General features: G+C 39.6%; 1 protein-coding gene across 1 annotated transcript in view; it reads right to left on the bottom strand.

Annotated features, from left to right (window-relative positions):
- The window catches only part of LOC309407182 (serine/threonine-protein kinase TNNI3K), a gene marked incomplete at both ends in the record, with an annotated part of 90,685 nt that extends 66,934 nt beyond the window's left edge, over nucleotides 1-23,751 (bottom strand). Inside the window, 7 exons of the mRNA XM_082002646.1 lie at nucleotides 2,741-2,879; nucleotides 4,341-4,439; nucleotides 12,505-12,615; nucleotides 15,447-15,544; nucleotides 17,102-17,187; nucleotides 22,975-23,083; nucleotides 23,712-23,751. Coding sequence (XP_081858772.1) covers nucleotides 2,741-2,879; nucleotides 4,341-4,439; nucleotides 12,505-12,615; nucleotides 15,447-15,544; nucleotides 17,102-17,187; nucleotides 22,975-23,083; nucleotides 23,712-23,751 — 682 coding nt within the window. The remainder of the gene's footprint in view (nucleotides 1-2,740; nucleotides 2,880-4,340; nucleotides 4,440-12,504; nucleotides 12,616-15,446; nucleotides 15,545-17,101; nucleotides 17,188-22,974; nucleotides 23,084-23,711) is intronic.
- Between the last annotated feature and the right edge of the window lie 1,476 nt (nucleotides 23,752-25,227).

Genomic DNA, 25,227 nt, shown 5'->3' with positions numbered 1-25,227 from the left:
TCAAGAAATGTGCTTGAAAGACCTTATGTGATTTCTGAAAACTCGCAGAATTTACTTTGTCCTTCCCTACAGTGTTTATGTTAAAACAAATTATGACATTAGCATCTGGAGAACCGACTGTACCTGTGTTATTTGTTTTCTATACACGCACATGTAAAATATGAACATTTATGATGATATACACATGGGCAGTACCTTTCTTTTTTATGTTTTTCTTATATATTTTGGTTGGGTTGACAAAGAAGTTTGGCTATTGGTAGGCTGGAAATGTTGCTATATTTCATCAGGATTCTGGCCTCTTCAGTCTGTTTCAGTGGTCACTGCTTTTCTTCAGTTGCCACGGCCCCAGAGTCAGTCAGGTTACATTAAAAGAAATAGTTTAAGTTTATGACACCGATTACTGGTCTGCACAGAATACCGCCAAAATTTCTTCAGCTTATTTCACCAATTACTTTCATTCCTAGGCATTTAGGAGTTGTTCCTCCACTGCTATATTTATACCAAGTTTCAAAGTGTGCTGCTTCGTGAGTAAAAGGCTTCCAGTTTCCAGTCTCCTTTTCCTTTTTCTTCATGCTGAAGACACAGATTTTAAGAAAAGAAGCTGGAATGGTGTCCCAGAATCTTTTCCTTTTGGAATAAACTAACAGATAGTGAACCTCCCGCTGCCTCGTTGTGGTGCGTGAACACCTCCTCTTTTCCCTCTCTTTATTATAATTGTACCCGTTCAGTGCATTGAGTCCCACTGAGACTGAAACGCCAAGAGCTCGCTAGTGGAAAGAGTACTTACGAAGCTGCGTCAAGCTGTTTCCCTCCGCGCTTTTTTACTGGGCGAGCAGCACGTGTGTACTGTAGGCAAGGCTCACGGAGAATATGGTAAATTTGTACTTTAAAATCTAGCAAAGGAGAGGAAATTGGGGAGAAACACAGTCCTTGTGCCACTAGCAGAGTAGGAACAGGAGTACGTGAACGCTGCTGCTTTTGGCAGTGCTGGGCATACCGGGCCGGGAAGAAGCGTCGTGGGCTCTCGTCCCTGCTTTTGCGACTATTAAGGAACGAGTCTTTACAGAACCAAAGACCGTGGGCTTGCGAACGCAGGACTCGTGCGAAGCGACCACCCTGTCTTCTCCTGAAGCCAGCTGACAGTGCTGGTGACCGCTGGACCGGGTGGGACTGGCCAGGAACCGAGCCCGGCAATTTAACGCACTTTTCAAACGTGGCGGTACGCAACCCTTTGCGACCCGCCGCTCTGCTGTGCCGTTCTAGTTCATGAGCCGCTGTGTGCGTAGGCAGGAGCCAGGCATCAAACGGGGTACTAGGCGGAGACGCAGCAGCTGGAGAATTTTGATAACTTCTTGTTCTTTCTGTAACGTGCAGGATTTTTGCAGCGAATGCTTTTTTTGTTTGTTTGTTTCTTGTTTTTCCAGTTCTGCTTTTCCAAGATAAAATCGTGATATCCCTAGGCAAAATCCTAACCGCATTGAAATTAATGGAAGTTTTGCCATAGAGTTCAAAGGCACCAAGATTTTACTTTTTATATTGTGGATATAAGTTAACCAGAGTAATGATGTGGTCCAAAGACGTATGAAAGAGCAATACTTTTGCAAGTAATATACTGTTTGTTTTAAAAAAACGTTTTTTCTCTTATTCTGAGGATAAGGAATTAATTTCCATACAATTTAAATGTTGTTTAGTATGTAAGAATCTCTGCATTAATATTCATAAAATGCATAAAATTTGACATCTAATTTTTAACATTTATAAGACTTTGCAGGATGTGGCCACAAATGTCTATGCACATGCTTACGATGCAAGCGTCACAGCGATGGAAGAGTAAGGCTGGAGTGTGGTATGTTTTTTGCCTTGTACGTTACTGAAACAGCGTGAGGGGAGGGAACAAAAGAGCAAGCATAGGAATTCAGCAGTACTACTAGTTGCATGCTAATATCAATTACAACGGAAAACATTTTAAATTGTGGCACATGCAAAATATACAGCACTGAACCATAATGTTATAATCGTACTGGCATCAACATGAGATCACCTGGGAAAAGAATGCACAGATTCCTAAATTTCATAGAATACCAAAAACATGCTAATGGACTTTTGTATAAGCCTGACCCATTATGTCTCTCACATACACACTTTCTCCTATGGAAAATGTCCGACAATGAAGTGTATGAAGCTTGTATAGCATAATGAAGTATTTGTGAAGTATATGAATATATCCATTTTCTGTGAACCATTTGCAGTTTCTCATCTGAATTATTTTAAATTTCTTGCTGTATAATTTTGACTTAAAATCCTTTGTCTGTATCTCATTCACTAGGAGCTCACTATGCACGGAAGTAATTTTGACTGGAGATACATACCAGACAGCTGCGTGTTCTCTAGTTGGATGAGTGTCTCAATAGTAAGCTACCTCTGTAGAATAATCTTAATGTTGTTTTCTGCTGCTGTTTTTCACCTCTAACTTATTAATGGAAACAGAATGCAAGTGAAATGACAAACCAAGCATATTTAAGAAGTGAAGAAAACTCTCAAACTGCTATTTTCTTGTTTCAGTTGCCCAAAGATGATACACAAACACACACAAACCGTGTATGAGGAAGCTAAATTCAAGATTCAAGGCCTAACTCTATATAATGGAGTCTATATGTCTGTATGTCATATAGAGTCTATATGTCTATAATGGCTATAAAATACAATGTTAAAGTTGATTTTTTAAAATATCTTTTCTTACCATCAGCTTTGCTTCCTTCTTCCATCAAGAGCTTTGTAATGTTGAGAAAGCCTTTGGCACAAGCCAAATGGAGAGGTCTGTCTCCAACTTCACCACTTGCATTCACATCAGCTCCGAACTTCAGTAAGAGGTGGGTTACCTAAATATTTCATCAAGGCTAATTAAAATATCACATGAAAATAAATCTTTTGACAAAATCAGATACAATATTGCATTGGGTAATACTATATGTGGACATCTCCTTAAAGTTGAAACAGGGAGAGGAGATTCAATAGAAAACACTTTTAAGTTACATATCTATAAAAATAAAAATTCTCAAAAGCGAGTGCTTATTCATTCTCTAAAATGTTACGTATAGTAAAGGCCTAGACACAAGACACATGTATTTGTTTAACTGACCAGTCAGTATAATAAAGAAAATGCCCTCAAAGTAGAGCCTTAGCTTCCTTTCTGAACAATGTTTCTTATCACAAGAGCATCATATAAACTTTTAGCATAATTTCACAAGACTGTGACTATTTGTTCAGAAGTGGCTCATGGCAAAAAAGCAAACTAATTTCTCAGCCCAAGATCCAAGGAGTTTCTTAATGTTACTGGGTGATGAGCTGCATATATATGAAAAGAAGGATCTCAGGAACACGTCCATGGTTCACACCCTTGCTGTCACTCAGCCACAGAAGTAGAGCGTTTTCAATCATCTGTGCATCTGGACTCTGTTCTTTCAAAAGCTTCTCCTACAATAGCTCCTCAATGCACTCAAAGTAACATATCACTGGAATGAAAAATACACTTTACCTAGAGGTCATCCTTTGAAACTTGAAAATATCCCAGAATACATGCTTTTAGCCAAAGAGAAGTGTAGGGAATGACTTGCATAAGCCAAAATAGGCCCATTATTACATTTCACATAAAAGGGCTATTCAGGGCAAATGACTGGACTGCTAGATTAACCATATGTCAACTATACTTCAGCAAAGAAAGAGAATTGGGAGGTTCAATGCCGGCTTTGGTCAGAACCTCAGATTATGTTTCAGTAAGTCTGTGATCTGTATGAATGAAGCAAGCACAGCTGGACTTGTCACATGCACAGTACCTTATGGAAAATCCTGCTTTCTAAATGATCATTTTTTAAATTAATTTAAAGTTTTAGTTTGTGAATTCCAAGGAAAAACAATAGAATTGCCATTTAATTATTACTGGGAAGTGATGTTCAGTTCCTTGGAGAGGTTTGAGAAAGTATACTCACATTCCTTATGCAATCTCTGAAATGTGGGATGAATGAACATCAAACGAAATATGCCCTTGAGTCCAAGTCTGTTTATAGGTTATCAAAGCTAGCAAGACAATCATTTGTTTCAAGAGGTCTAGAGAGGAAGATGACAATTTTTGCTGGGGTCTAGCACAGAGGATTAAGGGGTAGATACTTCCTGTTGATATTCAGACTCTTAGAGCAACCAGAGATTGACTTACAAGTGTAGCTTCAGTATGTGAGGCCTTTTCATGGTAGGACCCTCTGGAATGTAAAGCAAAAATATCTAACACTAAACCTATAGTTGCCTTGGTGTTCCGCTTCTCAGCTTTCTGAAATTCCCCCAGTTACCTGTTCATGGCCATAATATGCAGCAATATGCAATGGTGTGAAAAAAACGGCATCCTGAACATTCACATAAGCTCCGTGCTGCAAAAGAATATCCACAGCCTAGAAGGAAACAAACAGAAAATGCCAATTAGAAGCACTATATATATGTGGTCAGCTAGTAAAAGGATATTTCGAAACCTTACATCACCAGCTTAAAAAAAAGCAAAAAGCCCCAGACAAGCAAGCTATAAAGGTGAAAAACTGTGTACAACATGTAAAAGTAATTAACTTACAGTACTTTAACTGAACACTGAATGTCACTGATGCTTTATAAATAAGCCTGAAAATGCATTTGCCAATAAAATGACTGATTTGTGAAGTAAGAGGCACAGAAATGACTGTCTGGAGTTTCTCAGAATAACCTTTAATTTTCTTTTAATCATTACGAACAAGAGCAGTAAACATATCAGAGATTTTAGAAGTAAAAAAAACCCCAGAATGAAAGATCCTTTTAAATGTAAATGTGTGAAGGTAAATTCTCAAGCATAATTCCCTCAGCGTGTAAAGATTTCTTTGTATTTTGGAAGATAATAGCCCTTTGGCTTCAATAAATGACCGTGTTTTCTTTCAAATTTCCCCTTTTTTTGGTCTTTCAGGCAGCCAGTGTTTGCCTGGACAGCTATGAATTATCAAAGATTGGCGTTCTGAATAACTGTCAAAATAGAAGTCTGAATGAAACCACTTTGGATTATACATTGAAGCTTAAGGGCTGCTAATTTTTTTGAAGGACAAGGGAGTCTTTAGACGCGCTAAGGGTTTGTGCCACGGATTATCTGAGTAGTTCTACGTACCATTTTGATGAATGTTAATTTTTGAGTGTAATGAGGATGAAAGATGCTGGACCGTGGATCACAGTACAGTGAGCAACGGGGAAACCCCTCTCTGGCAATCGGAAGAAATGGCAAAGAAGGGGAAATGGCCAGCTTCTACGCTGGGCTGTTTACACCTGTACCTCCCCACCGAGACTTCCACTGATGATGCCAATTAATGCTAGCTGTGATGATGCACACGTCTGTCAACTGCTGTCTAAGCTGAGACCACCAAATCATTTCACACATGTAACAACGGGGCCACTCATTTAAATCCGTGGCATTCTCAAGCATGCAGAGAATGAAAACCTGTTACCAAGCAACGTTAGTGTACAGCTATTATTTCTTTACACAATTTAAATTGAAATACATCTTTTCTGTGGGACTCGCTGCATACATTTTCGGTGTAAGGTGCATTCCCTGATATACTCAAGTGTGCCCATTTCCATTAGTTTTAACCATTTCACTATGATACCAGCTGTAAGCCTCCCCTGGAAGAAGAACTGCAGCAGCATTTCTGTCTCTTCAGGACCTGAGGGCTTCAACAGGTCCAGCACGTTATAGAGGGCACCTAAATGTTGCAAGGACTAAGCCCTTCTATGGAAGACAGGCTGCAGGAGGCGAGAATTATTCTTCAGCACCTTCCTGAATACAAATGATGGGCAATATTGGCCCCAATGGAGAGGAGAGGTCTTTAGTTTCTCAATGCCTCGATGTGTCAGCACAGATTCACCAAAGGTAAGTCTTGCCTGACCAACCTGATTGTCCTCTATGATAAAATGACTGGATTTTTGGATGAGGGGACAACAGCGGTTGCCATTTACTTTGACTTCAGCACGGTCTTCAACACTGTCTCACAAATATTCTCTTGGCAAAGCTGAGATCTTACAGTCTGGATGGGTACAAAACTAGGTTGGTGGAAAAGTGGTTAGATGATGGGGCTTGGAGGGTAGCAGTTAAAAAGTTGTACTCTGCTTCAAGGCTAGTATCAAGTTGAGTACTACAGGGTCTATGCTGGGACCTGTCCTGTTCAATACCTTTAGCGATGGTCCTGGAGGCAGCAATGGAGTGCGCTCTCATCGTGTTAGCAAATTATGTCTTCAGTACACTTGAGGGTGGGACTGCCATCCAGAGGGACCCAGACCGGCTGGAGGAAGGGACCAACATGACCCATACAGATTTCAACAACAAACACAAAATCCTCTACTGTGACTGCACAGGCTGTGGACTGCCTGGCTGGGGAGCGGCTCTGCTGGAAAGGGCCTGGGGACCTGGGTGGCCAGCAGGCTGAACGTGAGCCAGCGGCACGGCACGGCAGCGAGGGCGGCCGGCAGCTTCCTGGGCTGAGTTCACAGTGGCACAGGCAGGAGAATGAGGGAAACAACTGCTCCCCTTTTCCTCACATAATCAATTTTTAATTCAAAATGACATTTTGCATACAATACTCTTGCTTTGTAACTTTTCTTAAAATTCTTGTATGAAAGTTTTATTCAGAAGCTTTTTGAACATTCAAGTCAATTGTGTTTACTTCAAAGACAATTAATTAACCTACTCTGGAGATTAGAAGGAGTCAAGAAAATAAAACATAAGACAGACTACATAAGGACTTTGTCTTTTGGACAAGGGCAAGGGATAAGATATCCTCTAAGAAAATAAAATCAATGATTATTGACTTTTTAGTAGGTAAAATTTAAATGAGAAGACAACGTTGACAATTAAGGCCTTGGCACCAGTGCTAGCCTCTGTAAAGCCTTATGCTAAAATATCTAAAGAATCTATTATGATTTTCAGAGTTCCTTCATTAATTAAGCTATTAAAATAAAAATATCATTAGTGGCAAGCATTTGCCTAATTCTCTCCAATTTAGCAAATATAGATACGATCAGTCAAGTCCTGCAGAGTGTCTTTGCATTAAATTATTACAACTCCTAAATCTCTGTGTATCTGTAAGAATTTTAGAACAAACCCTATCAGACTGAATTAAGAAACTGCTAAAGGAGGTTCTGAATGTTTTAAATACAACTTGCTAATGAATGTCCTGAAACAAGGATCTTTGCCCTTTGTTTTAGCATGTGTCACTAATCAACTGTAAGTTTTGCAAATTTCTTAATATATGGGAGGTTATTGATTACATGATTAGTTTGACTTCAGTATAGAATTCTTTAGCCTAATAACTATGTGATTATGTTTAATGGCCTGCTCTCATAGTCCTTAGGCTGTATTTCCTCAATGCTAACACTGTACCTATGTGTAAATGGTTAATCACGACTAAAGCCGGCCTCATGAAAATTAAGAGTCAAGAGCAAGGACTGAGACATTAAAGAGAACATATCTTAACCTTGAGTGCAGGGACAGACTGGCAGGAGTGCTCAGACAAGGATGATAAGAAGGAGCCGCTTGGCTGGACAACAGAAGGGGCAAACATCCGAGGAGAAGGAACTATCCTCAAGAGACCCGTGACCATAAAGGGGAGAAAGGAGGAGGGGGCTAACTCCCCAAACGACCCCCGACAACCACGCGAGACCCCCGCGCATGCGTAGGGTAGTTTTGCAACGCCAGCATTACTTAAATGTAGTAGATAAGCGAGGAGGCGGAGATTTCTTGGAAAATGTGTGAATATTCACGTCTTTCAGGTATATAAAGGATGAACTTTTGCTTCAGCGCACGCAGGTAAGAGGAGATGTCCAGCGCTGCAATAAAGATGTCTGCTTAATGACGCTTTGGTGTTATTGAGTTTAAATTTCTTCAGTTTGGATTTCTTTGAATCAGTACGATTAACTGCCTTTCTTAGGAAAGGCCCTATGGAAATATTTAATATATGCTCTTCTGGAAGACATGAGGACAGACATCAGACCAGCAATAAGCTTTTTGCATGTTCTCTTATCTTGGCTGTTCCAATCAGACAAAACACAGGTCACAGATAAATCATTAATGAAAGATGCAAGTACCAGGGTCTTGAAATAAAATGCTCTTTCCAGGATTGCTTTTGCTAAAGGGTAGCCAAAGAATGGGATTTTTTTAGTATTTTGCCAACACTGGTAGATGCTAGACACAGAACAGTTGGAATGTTTTGGTGTAATATTACTAAAAGATAACTGTTCTGGGCAAAGAGATCACTGTGGATTTAACAACATCGTAGTTTTAAAATGTCACATTTCCTTTGACTTTTTCTAGCTTAAAAATGTGTCTCATAAATTTGCTGGACAGGACATTCTTGTGGAGAAAGCACAGCTGGGGAGAAGTGTTGTCAAAGTTTGCCACTGTTTTCAGACAAGTTAGCATCATCAAGGTAAGGAAAGCTCCTTTGCTGAGCCACAACTTAATGCTTTTTCACTTCTATTTGCCAAACACCTCGTGCTCCCATTCGTGGTCTGTAAAAGGCTTCCTTCACTTCACTCAGTCTGGACAGTTTGTTGGTAGCTATTAAAAATAGCTATCGAATTCAAAACTCGTGAGTTCCAGTCCTCTTTGTCACTGGCTGGATCTTCACACAGAGGCAAATTCTGAGGATCTTTGATTCCCCTTTATCTTGCAGCTTGTGTAGTCATGTATACTGATGCTGTGTGAATACCATTTCTGCATTCCTGGTTCTAGAATGATTCTGAAAACGTCTGAAAAATTGGTGTCAGATAAAACAAAGGGCTGGGATGATGCAGCACTAGCATAAAATGCAGGGAATGAAAGAAGAAAATGGGGACTTTGTGAACCATTTGAATAGGCTCACATAAATTTAATTTTTCAAGGCTTTTTAAATCATTTGAATGTACTCCTATTACTAGTAAAATTCCAGTGAAGACAGGAGGTGACAAACATGCAGATGCAACACATGACTTGTAAATGAAAAGGAATTTATTACTGTAGAAAATCTATAAGATGGCACTAACTCCCTTTTCCCCAACAGGTCCTTGCTACAAACACATTCACACTTCCGATTCTCAGGTTTGCAGATTGCAAAAACTAAGTAGCACTGGCTCATCCTGCCTGCAACCCTCAGTCTAGTTCACACATCCGTAGATGTTGTAATCTCAGAATGACAACTTTAATTTACAAAATGAAATAGGCAATCATACTGGTTTTCCAGTGCAGCAGTACTGGACAACACATAAATGTGTACGAGGCACCTGTGTTATTTATTTATCAATGACCTCCCTGGGCTGGAAACATTTAACGTTTTCAAAATAGCAGACTTAATGAGAGGTTTATAAATTTATTTGGTGATGTGTCTAATACGATCATCAGCTTATTTTGTAATTTTTCATTAATTTTTCATTCTCCCCATTGAGAACTGCAAATTCCATTAACAGACAAAATAAGCAAACGGTATAGTTTTGGTGAAGTAAAACATGGCACTAAGTCACAGAGCAGGTGAAATATTTAAACACTACACTGGCTCAAATGAGTTGGAACATCCCATTGATGCTGATGGCCTGCAGTATCCTAATTTCAGAGAACTGATCTCTCTACTGTTTTCAGGTGTGGTGATGGAGCGAAATCCATATACTGACTCTTCAGGGAAATGGGGAACAAAGCAAATTTTTCCCCAGTTCTCTCTATCTTTCTCTTAAACATAGTCAGTCCGCTTCCATAGCAAAAGACCATGTTGCATAGATTGGTGTGTATACCTTGCTATTTATTTATTTAATGGTATAAATAATTATTTATCTTACTGGAATTAGGAAGATGACCAAAAATCAATTTTCTCTTTCTTAAATTAATTCTGTTTTTTAGCAAGATCGAAAAAATTATTCCATACTCCCATGAATATTAATGAAATGTGTGGACAAAATAAGCTATTCAATCTAAGAGAGAGGCTTCTCAGCTGACTGAAAATTTCAAAGCTATATAAAGAAGGAAAGAAAAAGCTTGCACTTGGACTACAAGTCTTCAGTCCCCAGACCAGCAGATGAACCAAGTGAGTTATACAGAGTCCCACTTCATTTATGGAGAATACTTCTGATAAAGACCTGATCATTCCCAAGGGAGAAACAAGGGGCTTCTCAAAACCACTCACAGTAAGTTATTTCTTGTCACATTAATGGTCTTATCCTTGTCGGATTCTGAGCACCCTTATTTTTCAATAACCTCAGTAGGAGCTAAAGCCATGAGCAAAGAACTTCCTTTGACACTTGCAGGACAAGGCCCGGGCATTTGAAAAATTACTTGAAACTCCAACGCAGGGAAGAGTACTTTGTGTTTCCCACAGAGGAAACATTAAATACATACTCCAAAAAAGTGAAGAAGATCATTAAAGAGTTAAGACTTTGGTAAATACCTCCATTATAATTCTTGGACAGAACAATTAGATATGGTGGTTCGTTATCTGTTTTTTAGTAATAGGATACACAAGGGAGGATTTCCATTAAGCTAATAAAAAGAGCTGTATGAGTACTTGAAGGGAATGCCACGATGCCCTGTGAGCTCAGGGATGTAGTGCTACGACGTGGACACCCCATCCCCGCTCTCAGCCAGCCTCGCTTGTGCGCCCACACAGCGAGGAGCCTTGTTCTTCCACCTGGAGAGCTGACCTTCAAAATACAAATGGTAAGCTTGCCCTGCTAGCATGCTTCCTCACTCACTGCCTTAAACAGACGCTACGGATTGATTTGTCCCCTGATCACTGCTGGAGCTGCTGACTGAAACACCGATGGCTAACAGCTTTTTAATTGAGTTCCTTGGTGTGACCACCCATAAATTGCTTTAACCTTCTTTCAGTTTAACCTTCTTCACACATACAGACTCTCTAAGTAGTGCAAGGTTGGTACCAACCGTGCCTTTTACAGGCAGTGCAAACATACCTGTTGGATTTAAACAATTCTGAACCAGTTTGGAGTCTCCAATGTAAAGCTCAGTTTACCAGTATCCTCAGTTGCCCCGGTAGCCCACAAGCCTGGGAAAAGGTCCCCAGCGGACAAAGTGGACGTGTACACCCCCCCCCCCCTACACACAGACATATACCTACACATATAGGCGATATATATAGCCCTTAAGAGCATGAAACAATGTAACGTATATCTCCATTAGAAATGGGGGCACCTTCACATTGACACAACCTCTGCCCTTCGTGTGACTTAGCAGGTACTCACCGCACTGCACTAGCGCTAGAACTGTGGCTCCGGTAAAGCTCTGCCTCCTTGGCTCTCACACTTAGGCAGCCCAACTCCTACGTTTGAAATGAATTTATAAGCCTAAGATGCACAACTACATTCACAGCTTAAAGCCAAGTATTAGTATCACCTATATTTCCTCCTTTGTACTTAGTTGTTTTTTCTTGCATTTCTTGCTGATTATGTCTCTTTAATGAATCCTGATGTTTCTGTCTCCATAAATTAGTCCAGCGCTCTATGTAAGTTAAAACTTTTACTTAAGCAGAGGAGAAAATCTTTGCTTGCTTAATGGCCCTAAAGCAGATAAAAAGTGAAGTACCTGAATTCATGAGTACATTTACAGTCATAAACCCTTCATTACCAAGGTAATTTTGCACACCCAGTACTTGAAGAGATTAAAAAAATAAATAAATTACACTGAGTGATCTGTTGCCAGGGTGACAGAAATGAGATGATGTGTGAAATGACTGAACTGAGGTGGTAAATGATAAGAAAACAGATTCATGACTGACAGCATGTCTAGAAAGGGAAGGGCTTCATTATAGGCATCTAGGGAATCTCCTTCCTCCCTTCCTCTGCTCCCCATAGTGATAAGTCTTCAACCCATAGGAGACTAGGAGACTTACCAATATGGATGTTTGAGAGTCACGCTATAAATGACTGACTTACCCTAACAGCAGCTTTCTCTGCACTAATCCCAAGTATACAATAGCTCTAAACTGAGAAGCTCTGTCCCTTTCTGAAGTGAAATCACAGAGCTGTGAAGCAGAGCCCGTGACACCTAGAAGAGGGAATAAAACTCTTTTTCTGTGCTTTTTTCACACTCAGAAAATACAGTATTTGGAAGCCTCCCTCCATATGAACCTCCAGGTTCAGAAATCCTGACATGTCTGAGTGAGTGTGTTTCATCATGTGTCTATCAGTTAACACTTCTGCTATTTAGAAAACAAAGCCATTTATTGCCAGGACTTTAAAGACGTTTATATAAAGACAAGAGATATACAAACAGATCTATGTCCTTCGTGCATGTTTGTTCAATGTAAAAATACGCACGGATGTGGTTTTCCCAAAACGTACAGAAAATTAAGTAAAGTCTAGCTGTACTAAACCAGTTCTGAGTTTTGTTTTGAATGGCACCAATCTAGACCAAAATGGCCCGCTAATACTAGCACTCACTTCTATCACCTCCCGTACAGAGAAGGAGGAACATACCTTATGATGGCCGGCGATCGTGGCAATGTGAAGGGCTGTCAAAGCTCCGTACCCGACTTGCTGAATGTCAGCTCCAGCATGCAGCAGCGCTGTTAACAGTTCCGCACTGTCCTGAAAGGCAAGCGTTTAAACCCGGGACTTGCAGGCTGCGGCTGCGGGAGTTGCGGGGAGGAAGCCGAAGGGAGCTGTGCATGCCGAGGCCTCCCCAGGTGCCACCCTGCTGTATTTCGAGCAGCGGGACTGGCCAGGACCCCAGGAGCACAAGAGTGTGAGGAAAGGAGCGGAGGGACCATTTGTCCTCGGCGCTGGAAGTCTCTCTTCCGTTGTACTAAAGCCTGCATCTTTAAAACCAGTCTCTATTGTGATTTTAAGGTGTCTTTAAAGATCTCTCAGTCTCCAAGCCGTTATTAAGTGCTCACACAGACTGTTTTAAATGTCAAAACATGACAGTACTTAACATAGAAGAAGGGCACCTGTGGAGTTCCCAGGATAAATATATAGCATATATGCTAAATTCTGAACTGTGAGCTTATTTTTCATATAATTTCACTTCTTTCCTGTCACGCACACAATTTTTGCTATGACTTCTTCCAGGTATAACAACAGCAATGGGCACTATCAAATGATAGTAATAAAGATAAACTTGAGAAACACATTAAGGCAAGATGACCATTAATAAGTTCTACTTTACAAATAGTGAAATTAAACACAGAGAAATAAAAGGATTCATTTGGAGGAAGTAGCAGAACTCGCAGGAGAAACCAGGCCATCTTTCTCACCAGCACTTGTTCTAACTGCACCAACTAGAGCTATCATATTTTTCCCTTCTTGGGGATCTGCCTTCCATCATCCAGCCTAGAGATAAGCCTTCTCCAATTCATTTTCCTTGTTTCATAAGAAGAAACGCATGCAACGTGGGGGCAAAAGAGATGCTAAAAGCTTCAAACCTCCTCATTGTTCTCTACCTCTTTGAAGCAGACAGCAGGGGATGTGACTTGAGTGATTAAATAAGTTGCTGATACAGTTTTGTGCCTAAGTGGATGAAAGAGCTTTATCAACTTTACAGTGCAGGGAAAACAGAAAAAACAAGATTTGATAGCAAAATGAAAACTGTTCCCAAGTAATGAAAACATCCTAGAAATCTGTTATAAAAGTCCTTTTAAACAAAGGATTTTTTTTCCCCAACCAAATTATTAATTGGAAACCATTCCCTGAGATTGACATTGAAGAAGGGCAGGGAAATTCTTCTAGGCAATTGACTAATTATGCAACATTGCGGATGGGAGGAAGTTTCTTTTATGATTTCTGTAAACCATCACTTTATGTCATGATGTATAAGACTTGATTATTGTCATAATTTTATAGCTTGCATAGCTAAGTGGTACAAGTGGCTGTAAAATTAAACATAGGAATTACAAGACATAATGCAATATATAGCAAGTGCTCATATTATAGTAACTAGGAGAGGAAGGTAGCTTATGGTGCAAATATACAGAGTTAAGCTGTGGAGATGCAGAGCATAAAGCATCCAGAGCCTATCATAACTTTTAGGTATCTGGCTCCATAATGGAGTCTTCAGCCTACTTAATGACCACCTCTCTACACACACCTGGGGCAAGTTCAGAGTTCCAATGATGGGATTAATGAAATCCTGCGTTTGGAGCAGGAAATTGTCTTAGCTTGTCCATAGTGAACATTGGAAATAAGGGGGTGTCTTTCTTCCCATCTTCAGACAAAATTACCAGAGCTGCTGCTTGCGCCTCTTCTTTCTTTGCACTTTCTTTGCACTCCTACTCCCCTTTTACAATAGCTAAAACATTGCTACATTGGCGTTCAGTGTCTTCCTCGCACAAATAATACTCATGACTCTATGCCACATGCCCCAGCCAATACTGTCGTTACTCAACCTAGAAGGCTTTCCCTTCGCTCTCCCTGTCTAATGACCCTCCTGTTCATTTCCACCGGAAAACTGAGTGCATGCTCACTGCAGGACAGCCATAGCTTGCTGATTGGCAATATGAGTTTGAATTCTCTCCACGAGAGACTTTGTTCTTCTCTCTGGACAAATATTCTAATCATCAGATTATTTCCTAATAGAAGGCAAACCATCTCCTCTTCCTCCGGGTGGGAGAATGATTGTGACTGTCACAACTGCTGCTGCATTTGGAATTGGGTATTTGGATTAAAGACCATCTACCACATCCGTGAGGAATATCACTCACGGCTCAAGCGCAGCACACAGGTGCCAACCTACTTAACCTTCTATCAGCTTTGAACATACGGCAAATCAGAATGCAGAAGAGGCTGTTATGACCTTGTGGCACCTATGGGACATATAAAGCTTGAACATTACAGACTAGAATATAAACTCCTAAATTTGGTCTGAGTTCCCTCTAAAAAGCTAAGTGCTTTTGGGGCTAGCCTATACATGGATTAACTTTCTAAGATGCTCCATCTCAAAATAAGAATCATAACAGTTCTTTAGGAAAATGTTGACTGTTCACTTTAATCCTTGCTACTGTTATTGTTGAGTCTTAAAAGATAAATATAATAGTGAAGAAAATTAATATTGAAGCTGAATGTGGAACTTGAGGATGAACAATGAAAAAGAAGCAAAAAAGAGAGAAATGGTAAAATAAAGTCCTTTGAGATTGCTTCTATTAATAGCTATAATAATAAAAAGAGCACTCCTCTATGTCGAGTTGCATTGCATGATTTGATCAATATTTCCAAGGCAATATCAGATCCTCATGGATGATATTGCAAAAGCACATGCTGATTTCCTGTGCATGGACTCTTTACAGGTCATTTTCCTACGCCTCGTAAATGTGATACTTATATTTTCACCAGAAGTAGCAACTAGAGTGTTCAACTAGATAGTTCAGAAAAATAAGCTGCTCAGTTCTGATATCTTTCCATCAATTCTATTCAAAATAATTTACCTTATAAGCTGCCAAGTGCAGAGCTGTAAATCCATTTCTTGTTAATCTGGATGGGCGCAGTCCTTTTAGCATCAGCGTTCTAATATGTGATTTGTTACCTTTAGAAAGAAAATTGGAAAACAAAGTCATTTACAGAAAAGAACGTGCAGATGAAGTAAGAAGCTTCTGTGTCAGTTTGGAAGCAAAGAAAAATAGGTGGCTCATCTGCTGACCTGAGGCAAATCATAAAATATATCTCGTGAAACCTCAAAATGGAATAAAGCGCCGTCTCCTTAGCCACTGGGGCAGTTGCAGATCTGGCCAGGTACTGGCTTACTGTTTGTTCACACTTTAATAAAGATTTGTTAAGGATAGTTGAACATCTAAAGAAGCAAAGTCCTCTTTTATCCAGACCATGCTGCAAAGAACTCCATGAACTAACAGGTGCTTCCAGAATCTCTGGTCTCTCAGACACTTACCTCCTTTGCCCTTTCAAAGTGGAAGCACTGCTCTCGCTCTCCACTCAACATTATACAGAGACAGTCGTTCTGAGGGGTGCGAATGAACGTCAGCATGGGCAAGTAGCTGTACTTTTACCTTTCTGATGCACGGTGATGATCTCGGAAAATATATCTGCCTTCTGAATACTTAGGACAGTAATCAAGGACAATGCCAGATCTAATAGATTCTCTCCCTCCTTCAAGTGTTCACATACTGTACCTAACTAATTAACGTGTATGTTTTCTCAAACCTCCTCTCAGCAACCCCACCAATCGCTCCAATGTTACCACGTACCGATGTCATCTTTGGATATGATCTTGCACTCTCTGAAATTAAGGGTAAAGATCCACTCGGTTTTCAGCAGTGCAGGATCAGGTCCTCCTTCATGATAGCACCTGACTAGGATTGAGCAAATAATTTAAGCATGTTATTAGTAAATGCTTTGCAGAGCTGAAACCTTAGGGTAAAATGCTTTTTGCTTCTCTCAGCCAATTTCTTTTGAAAATTGTATAACAAGTGCAAAGTGTGTGCATGAACTAATGACTCACTACGTGGATAACAGAGCAGCAATGTGGATCAGAGTGGAAAATTCCACCATTAGTGTGCTTTTATGAACACCCCAGAAGACATCTTGCACTCTTTTCCTGTGTATTCTGATTTGCTATCTGCAAAAATTCTATCAGCTGGTATTTTTCATTGAGGCATTTGAGTTGTTCTTCTTTTAATCACCAAGAAATAAAACACAGGTATTTTCATTATGCTAGAAAAATAGATGTATGGCAAAGCATTGCTAAAACTAGCTCCCTAGCCTGAATTCTATACCACGTACAGAATACAGAAATGTAGAGCAATACTATATGACGAGTATGAATTGATTAACTAATGCATATAGCAAGTAATTTTGAATCAGTTGAAGACCTGTAGTAAAACATGCTACATTATCAACCACAACTTTTCTTGGACTGAAGAATCAGCTATGATGGGGTTCAGTGTAACTTGATTCAACCCCCTTGGTAACAGAGTTTAGAGGAATATTTATAGATGCTTATCCAACTGTCAACAAGGACAACACAGAAAGAAATTAACTGAAAATATAACCTTGCTGACAGCTATTAGAACAAATCAGTAGCCATGTAAATAAAATGTTTAAAGAACATCATATTTCAAGTACACACCTGCACATATGCAACACAAATGAAGAAGAGAGAGTCCATTTTCTGTGCGGTAATTTAAATTGACTTTGCAGAAGGCTTCATCAGAGCTGAAAAAAGAGATTTTACAGATGATTACAGTTTTCATCCTTTAGCACAGCTTCTTTCATATGGAAAAAATTTAAAAGAGAAATCTCAATATAAATTTTTTTTAGACACAGGGCTAAATTTATACCAGTTTACACTCTAAATCTAGAAATACTTTACTGATGTCAAGTGAGTAGTCCAGTTTTATTGTTTTCTGAACAAACCTGCTATTCAGTCACAGTACATACATTCTAAATTCAGCTAAATTAGAGAAAAAAAGAGGACTTTTTAGAAATGTAAATAAATCATACAAACCCAGTTTCTTTATCGACGCAGTAATAATTAATAAGTATTTTAAAAAATTGTGTATTTGTTCTAAAATGATGAGCAGGACATGCAGAGAACTAGAGACAAACAAGCTAAGTAAAAAGAATAACCAGAAGAAGCCTTTCAGAAAGAAAGTTTCCGTTCCCCAGATGAGATCATCGAAACTCTACACAACTGGCACACGAAACGTTTCTGTGAGAACACCACAGAAGCACATCCACGGAAGGAAGGTAACCACAGCTCCAACAAAAGTTTGGCAATGACTAAAGGGGAAATGTTTCTAAAGCATTTTGAGGAATGAGGTAGTCTTTCCAAAAGCTACATTTCTGGCTGAGGCTTTGCAGCGCTGATGGCACGCTAAGTCCTGGGCAGATCGCGAGTGTCATTAAGCGTTCAAAAAACATGTGGATGTGGCGCTTCGGGACACGGTTTAGTGGGCATGGTGGCGTTGGGTTAGCAGTTGGGCTTGATGATCTTGAAGGTCCTTTCCAACCTTAGTGATTCTGTGATTCTGTCTGAGGTCTGAGAGGACAGGACCGGAGGGGCTGGAGTGAGGCAGGGGCGAAGCTGTGCCAGGACGGGACCCTCACCTTTGCTCAAAGCACACATGACCAACGGTTTCTTTAAGGCATCGGAAGGAGCGTGGACCCCGTAATGCTCAGCAGACTGCTGTGATTTTATACTGCTGTTTTTCTGCTTGGTTTATTGCACTCGAATATGATATATTAGAATAGAATTTTAAAATAATTTATAGATCCTCATTTTGACTTCCCATTAACTTGTAGTCAAGTATTTCTGTGAAATAAACAATTAAACTCTTACAGTTTGTACTCACATCCTCCTAAGGAAAGGCACGTTTGCACTTAAAATTCTCAGACAACTAAATGTCACTTACATATTGTGACACCGCAAAATGAAGCCAAATTTAATGTTTCATTTTCTTCCACATTTTTGGTACAGTGTTACATTTTCATATAACTTAATGATTTCATAGTGCTTTCTAGGCCACACAAGGATGAAATGAAAATTAAAATGAAGTAATTATTATTAATAGATTTTGACTATAATAACTTTTAAATAGTACCCATACCAAGTCTGACACATTAAAAAAGACATTCAGCATTTGTATTTGATGCTCTCTTCTTTTTTAGCAAAAAAATGCCAACCCGTAAAAATGTTACAACCTGTGCAATTTTATAATTCATTAATTTTCATTCTCCTTTTCCTGTCATACAACACCTATCGAAGCTCAAAAATAAAGTGCTTCATAAAATAAATCCAGAAAAGCTGGCAGTAAAGCGAACGGGTAGTGACCTAAAGATGCTTCGAGTTTGACAAAGAAACACGAACGGTATCTTTGTGTAAGATTGTGGACAAGTGACTGGACGTCCCTAGTTCACACAGTTAATGCCCACCATATTACGAGAGAGCGGTAACCTCTCCGTAGCTAGAGCTATACCCACTTCTGGTTATGAGTCCTACCTAAACATGCATTCTAGCTTTATTGCAAAGCTCCTGAATGCCTGAAGTGTTGCATTTACTTTTCAAACAGTGAAGAGAGCCTCTGAAAAGTGGAAGGAAAATAATCACTCTCTTTTTACTTACAGATCGTTAAATGATTACCATACTTGAACATTTTAGCTTTTGACGTCAAGTCTCATGGTTTTCCTTTGGCACAGATTGACTTGTTACTGCTCCGCCAAACATTCTAAATAATTATGTTTGTTGAAAATTAAATACACATAGCAATTAATATTTTTGTGGAGAATGCCGATTTTGGTCTGTCAACAGAAGTTTGGGGTTTTTTCCACTCAGTAAAAGATCATGGTTTAGCAGAACACTTAGGTCTGTATATCTATAAATCCACCCTGAGTGGGTAGCACTATTAAACATATTTAACATGGGCACAATTAAAAACAAGCTTTTAGTACCTCTCTCTCCTTTTAAAATACAAACCTATGAAAAGCTCCCCTTAGCAAGACGACCCCTGTTAAGCAAGGTGACACTTAGGCCTTTTCTTGCAATAAATATTTAAATAATTTATTCTTTGAATAGAATTTATAATGCAGACAAAGCCAGAGACTTGTGTCTACTTCTGTTCTCTTAGTTAAGCCTGTCCTAAAAGAAATTCCGCTTATTCAATGTATGTTATCATTCTAAACCAGGAATAAAACCTGTGCTTTCCTGTTCTTTTTCATAAAGTGTGACAAAATCAATTTGGAAATGTTAAACCTCCGCATTTTTCTGGGTTTTATTTTGAAATAAACCATTTTAACTTCCAGAATGCGAAAGTTACTTTTCCAGTCTAGCGGAGTGGCTTGAGAGCTGCGACCCTGCGGGGTGACACAGGACAGCCCCTGGCAGCGGGAGCCCGGGCTCTGCGTGGTTCTTCAGAGGGCAGGCTCCAGCACAGGACCTGCTCCGCGCTGGGGCACCCCGTGCCTCCACCCCTGCAAGCCCTGCGGGACTGGGCAGAATGAGGAGCACCGTTCTGCGGCGCCGGCGGAGCGGTCCTCCAGGGATGTCCGTCCACAGGAGAAAAGGGTGGTGTGAATTACAGACGTACAAAGTATTGTGCTGGTAAGTAAATAATTCAGCAATTCTAACTCAACTTAAATGAAATTAAGGGTGAAATTAAGGGTGGCGAGGCACTGCAACAGGTTGCCCGGGGAAGTTGTGGCTGCCCCATCCCTGGAAGTGTTCAAGGGCAGGTTGGACGGGGCGGTGAGCAACCTGGTCTAGTGGAAGGTGTCCCTGCCCATGGCAGGGGGGTTGGAACTAGATGATCTTTAAGGTTCCTTCCAACCCAAACCATTCTATGATTCTATAAATATTAAATATGTAAAAATTAAATGTTTTCCTTGTGAGCAATTTTGACTTTATTTTCTCATGAAAACCAGCTTTTTGGAAAAAACTTTTTGTCAGAAAGACCACTCTGATGGAAACTCCTGGCTGCCTGCTATCAATACTGAGTGTTTTATAATGTTTAGGAACAGTGCATGATTTGAAAAGGATATGGTCCTGATAAAAACAGAGCATAGCATTTATTTATAAAAGCAAAAATTTGACTTATTTTGCCAAAATCGTGTGCCTCAGTTGATTAATTCTTACATCACTCTAGATTCTCATATGTGTTCCTTAGAAGACGGGTATCATGTGTTAAGGAAGCTCTTTTTTTATGTCCTAAATGTAAACTGGTTCTGCATGGAACATTTCTTTCACACATTATAGTCACATTTACCTTTGTTTGGTGACAGGCCATCATCCACCACTTCCACTTTACTAATGTGGAAAATGTTTTGCTCAGTAAAAATAAAATCTCATTCGTCAAATACGTTTTATCTTTGTGCAATTCTTCTCTGACATACTGTGATTAATGATAGTGATATAAGGCTCATCTGTTCTTCAGGTTTTCCTTCACAGGGGCAATTGAGGGAAAAATAAATTCCAGGTTCTGGGAAACAAGCCCTTGTAGTTAACTTGTCTTTGCTGTACCATGTTGGGTATGCAGGCACGTACACACCGTACGTATCGACGCACTGCGGTGACTGCAAGGGGGACTGGATTGCTTTGTTTGAAGGATGAATTCTGCGAGCCTCAAAAATCACAGAATATTATCATGCTGTAAAGTTATGTCTCCTGCTTCAATTTTCATCTTTAGAATAACGTTAAAAAATCACATTCCTAGCACTTAATGTGTGGTTAAGAACCCGGGTTTTACCATTTTACCTACATATTTAAATTTTCCTCTTCTCCCAGTTTGAAAAATAATAAAAATAAAAAAGTTCCAGTTTGTTTTCTTAATGATATTCAATTTTAATATGATCTCAGTCCTTTTAAACTGGCAAAATGTTAATGTTTTTGTTAGAAAATGTTGCAAGGAAAGTTTTATGTAGTAAAAGCTGCGATTACAAGGCTATACTGAAACCGGCAGCTAGCTCAAATGACTACACTCAGGGCACGGTTTTATCTATGGTCCTCCTAATTCCTTTCTGAAGACACAATTGCATGTTTTAGGGAAATGAAAGTCTGACTTTTTATTTTTAGGGTGGTCTTTTTAGGGACTTTAACAGCTGCTTATTTCATTTCCATCAGGCAAATTACCTTCTTTGCCTTAGCTTCCAACTACCAACCAGTTTCTCAGTCCTAACACTTTTTAATAAATGGTTTAGTTTTAATAATGGGAAAAAAACCTATTAATTCCTCTGCTGCTTCGGAGATGAGAAGTCTTACGAAAATAGCCACTGCTACTGTAGAAAAGTTTTTCATATAGTCAAGACTGTTTTTTACACAGGCCAGATTTGGATTTTAGATACTCACAAAATCTGACTGATTTCATTACTCATGGGTGAAGGCAGCTTTTGGAACTGAAATCATGGCTGATTCCTCAAGCCTGACTGAAAAAAAAGCCTTTCCAATGCAAAGTCCCCACTATCATTAATTCCCACTCCTTCCATGGAAAAAAGCAGTGCTCTTTATCGAAAAAGAAGAGTTTGGCTGACATCGTAAGTAAACTGGTACAGGGCAGTAACGTTGATGATAGCTGAACTGCCAAAGGTCTGCTAACTGTGAAGTTAATTGTTTCTTTTTTCTTATGCCTAATGCGGGAGTTAAGCACTTTCACCACATACTCAGCTCTCTCCCTTAACTAAAACAGAGAGTACTCTGGCTCTAATTTGTTAAGGTAATTAGTTTTACTACTAAACAGGCTTAAAATGAGGCGAGTACCGAAGTACTTCACTGGATCGTGGCCAAAGTGGCCAGCATATCGCAGTGAAAGCCCAATGTCGTCTTCCACTGAACAGGCTCAAACGGTGATAATTATGCTGGCTGAAAGTGAGCATGATGAACAGTTTATATGACCAGTTTGGCTTTTCTGAGCTTGTGATTTATTTCTGATTAGAATCCCCTATTTTCTCAAGTGGTTTTGATGTCTGAAATTATTTACCTGATCATTTACTTAACTTACTCACAGTCAAGGAGCTGGGTGTTTTCTCTATTTGAGCTTTTCAGATAATGAACATGTAAGTACGTTACTTGGTTGGGTGAACTCGGTGGTTAGCATGTGCTGTCCTGAGAAAGTGATTACAATCATGAATTTGAAATCCACTTTCAGAAGTTAATCTGCTTTTGTGTTTAAAGTTTGTTACTTCACCAATATCTCTGTCTGAAGAAAAACATCAGCAAAACTGAAAAGCACACGACAAAATTAGACATCCCATTAAAGCTAATTCATTTACAAAAGTATATAGGGTTTTTTATAAAATATTTGCATTAGTATTTAACAGCTGCTAATTTTGGTACTATGCTGTGGGACTCTGGCCCAGAACTGTAATGACATATTCCCAAAAATAGACATTAAAGAACATGCATTCCATACGAGAGAAACTCCTTCCATAAGAAAATCCTGAAACTAAAAACACTGCTTAATAGCAAATACTCATTTGAAAGAAATTCATAAACAGGTTTCCAGAACATTTTACCTAAAAACATGCTTCAGTTCCGCCAGCTCCTTTTCTTTGATTTGCAGGTCATCTTCTAATCGTTCTATGATGATAGCATACGATTCACTAACCTTCTTCTTCCACTCATCTAACAAAAAAAACACCCCTGATTCATAAAACACTTCAAAACAAATAAAAACCAGGAACTCAAATCATTATGTTCCAGTAACCAAAGCACTTGATTTTTAAAGATCCGATTGTATACTTTTTCATATATTTTTCTATTAAACTATGAAAGTTTAAAATATTACAGCTATTAAACCATTCTTGCTGCAACCAGTATAGACACATATATACTGATTTCATAGACAACTAATACATATGAATTCTTATCAGAAATATTTTTAACTTGAACAAGAGAAAACTTAAACCTTAGGTTGCATTTGTTAGTTCTTATTTCCTAAATCTTAGCATAGACACACAGCATAAAAAGGTTGGAAGTTTAAAAGTTTTTCTAATGAAGTACGAGTTAAATCTCTAAGTTAATATGATCTTATATGACTGCACAAAGAAATTTTCATTTACTAGCTTTTGTCTTCTTTTACAGACTGTATATGCAATTTGGGTTAAGCCATTCTTCTTGTAAACCAAGAACAGTACAATACCTCATCCTTGAACTCAAGAGTAAATTAGCAATGAGTTATTTCCTGAAATATCATTTGCTTCTTGTAGATGGATGTATGGTATATTGCATTTAAAAAAGCAACATTAGTTACCAGTGCAGGTTTGGGTTGGTCTAGATTTATAATTTCCCATTTGTCCAATATATCTTCTTTGTTTCAGCAAAGTTCTTGCAGTAATATGATTCCTTGTTCAAGAGCAGTGACAGTCCTACTGAAAAATACTTTTGATAGTCTCTGGCTAAAAATAAACCCTGTGCCAAATGGAATGTCATGCAACAATGACACGGAGCAAAACAGTCTGTGCTGTCAACTATAAAAAAATAATGAAGGTACCTAATCAGCTTGCTTAAAAATCTCCTGTCTGTTTCGACAGAAACATTTGCTTTCAGCTGGTGAATACCTAAAACTGGTGGGAAGTGGGTAATTTCGCGGCTTGCTACCAATTCTGTAGAGAAAAAGGAATGTAAGAAGCTGAATCCCAAGCGTACTTCCAGGATCCCCGAGGAGTGCTGGGGGTGCCCAGTTTGGGGGTGCCCAGTTTGGGGATGCCAGCGGTGATCTCAACTCCTAACATTAAAATGTACCCTAGCACAGGGGATGGCTTTGGAGCATCTGGGTATTCTAGTTAGGGAGTGCAAATTGCGTCGTACCAGAGGATGTTGGCTTTTTGCAGTTTGGTAGTATTCATACACGCTGTTACGCCAAGGGAATCTCGCCGAGTAAGACTGGGAAATGAGCTGGCCGTTCGGAGCTCGGTTTGTGCTCTCCTGCGGGCACATGCAGAACCTCCTCGCACCCAGAGGCAGCAGCAGCGCGGCCGGCTACCCCGGCCATCGGGGTGCCTATGAAGGACGTGACCTGGGGGAAGCTGGGCCAGACTGAGGAAGAGGGGAGGGACTCTGGAGGCCGTTTTGCCGCTGTTCCTGCTCTAGGTACAGTTCTCCAGCAGCGAATGAGGACACCAGCAAGCTGCCTTGTTCCTATTCCAAGCAGACCATGTACAAGACAGCTGAGGACCAGGATCCACACAGATACATAACTAAATCCTGTGCTCAATAGAATTTGTCCTGTTTGTTAGTATTTTATCTTGGATCCAATGTGACAGTAACGTAGTAAAACCCGATGATCTGGCTAGCTGGAAGGGTGAACTGAGGCAACTGGGCTCTGTGCGTGTACACATAGGTGCAAACAAATCGCGACAAAATTCAGCTGGACTGTGTGTACTGATGCATCCCTGTAAGAGCCTGTGCTTAAGAACTGTGAAAGATTGGTTAATAGCAAAATAACCCTGCTTCTCACTCGCACAGACCAAATCGCCTCAGTGATCTGGTTAGCACAGATCTGCTCGTCTGGTCTACCCCTTGCGGATCCACTTCCCTGTGTTGTCTGTGACATGCAACTACTTTACACGTATTTTCCCAGGCACTTATGGGATTCATGATCGTTTCTGTATGTGTCTCTTCCTCCTTTTTCTTTTCTTTTTGTTACTTATTTTATATACATGTATGTCTATAAGTATATACACATACACATCTGTGTATGTATTTATAGATTTATAGGTTATATATTTATATATTTGTATATTTAAAGTGTGTTGATTGACCTTGAC

This window comes from Phaethon aethereus (assembly GCF_964289735.1).
Source record: "Phaethon aethereus genome assembly, chromosome: 8".
NCBI classification, from domain to species: domain Eukaryota; kingdom Metazoa; phylum Chordata; class Aves; order Phaethontiformes; family Phaethontidae; genus Phaethon; species Phaethon aethereus.
Note: the sequence above shows the minus strand (reverse complement) of the source record. Positions and strands in the feature narration are given on the sequence as shown.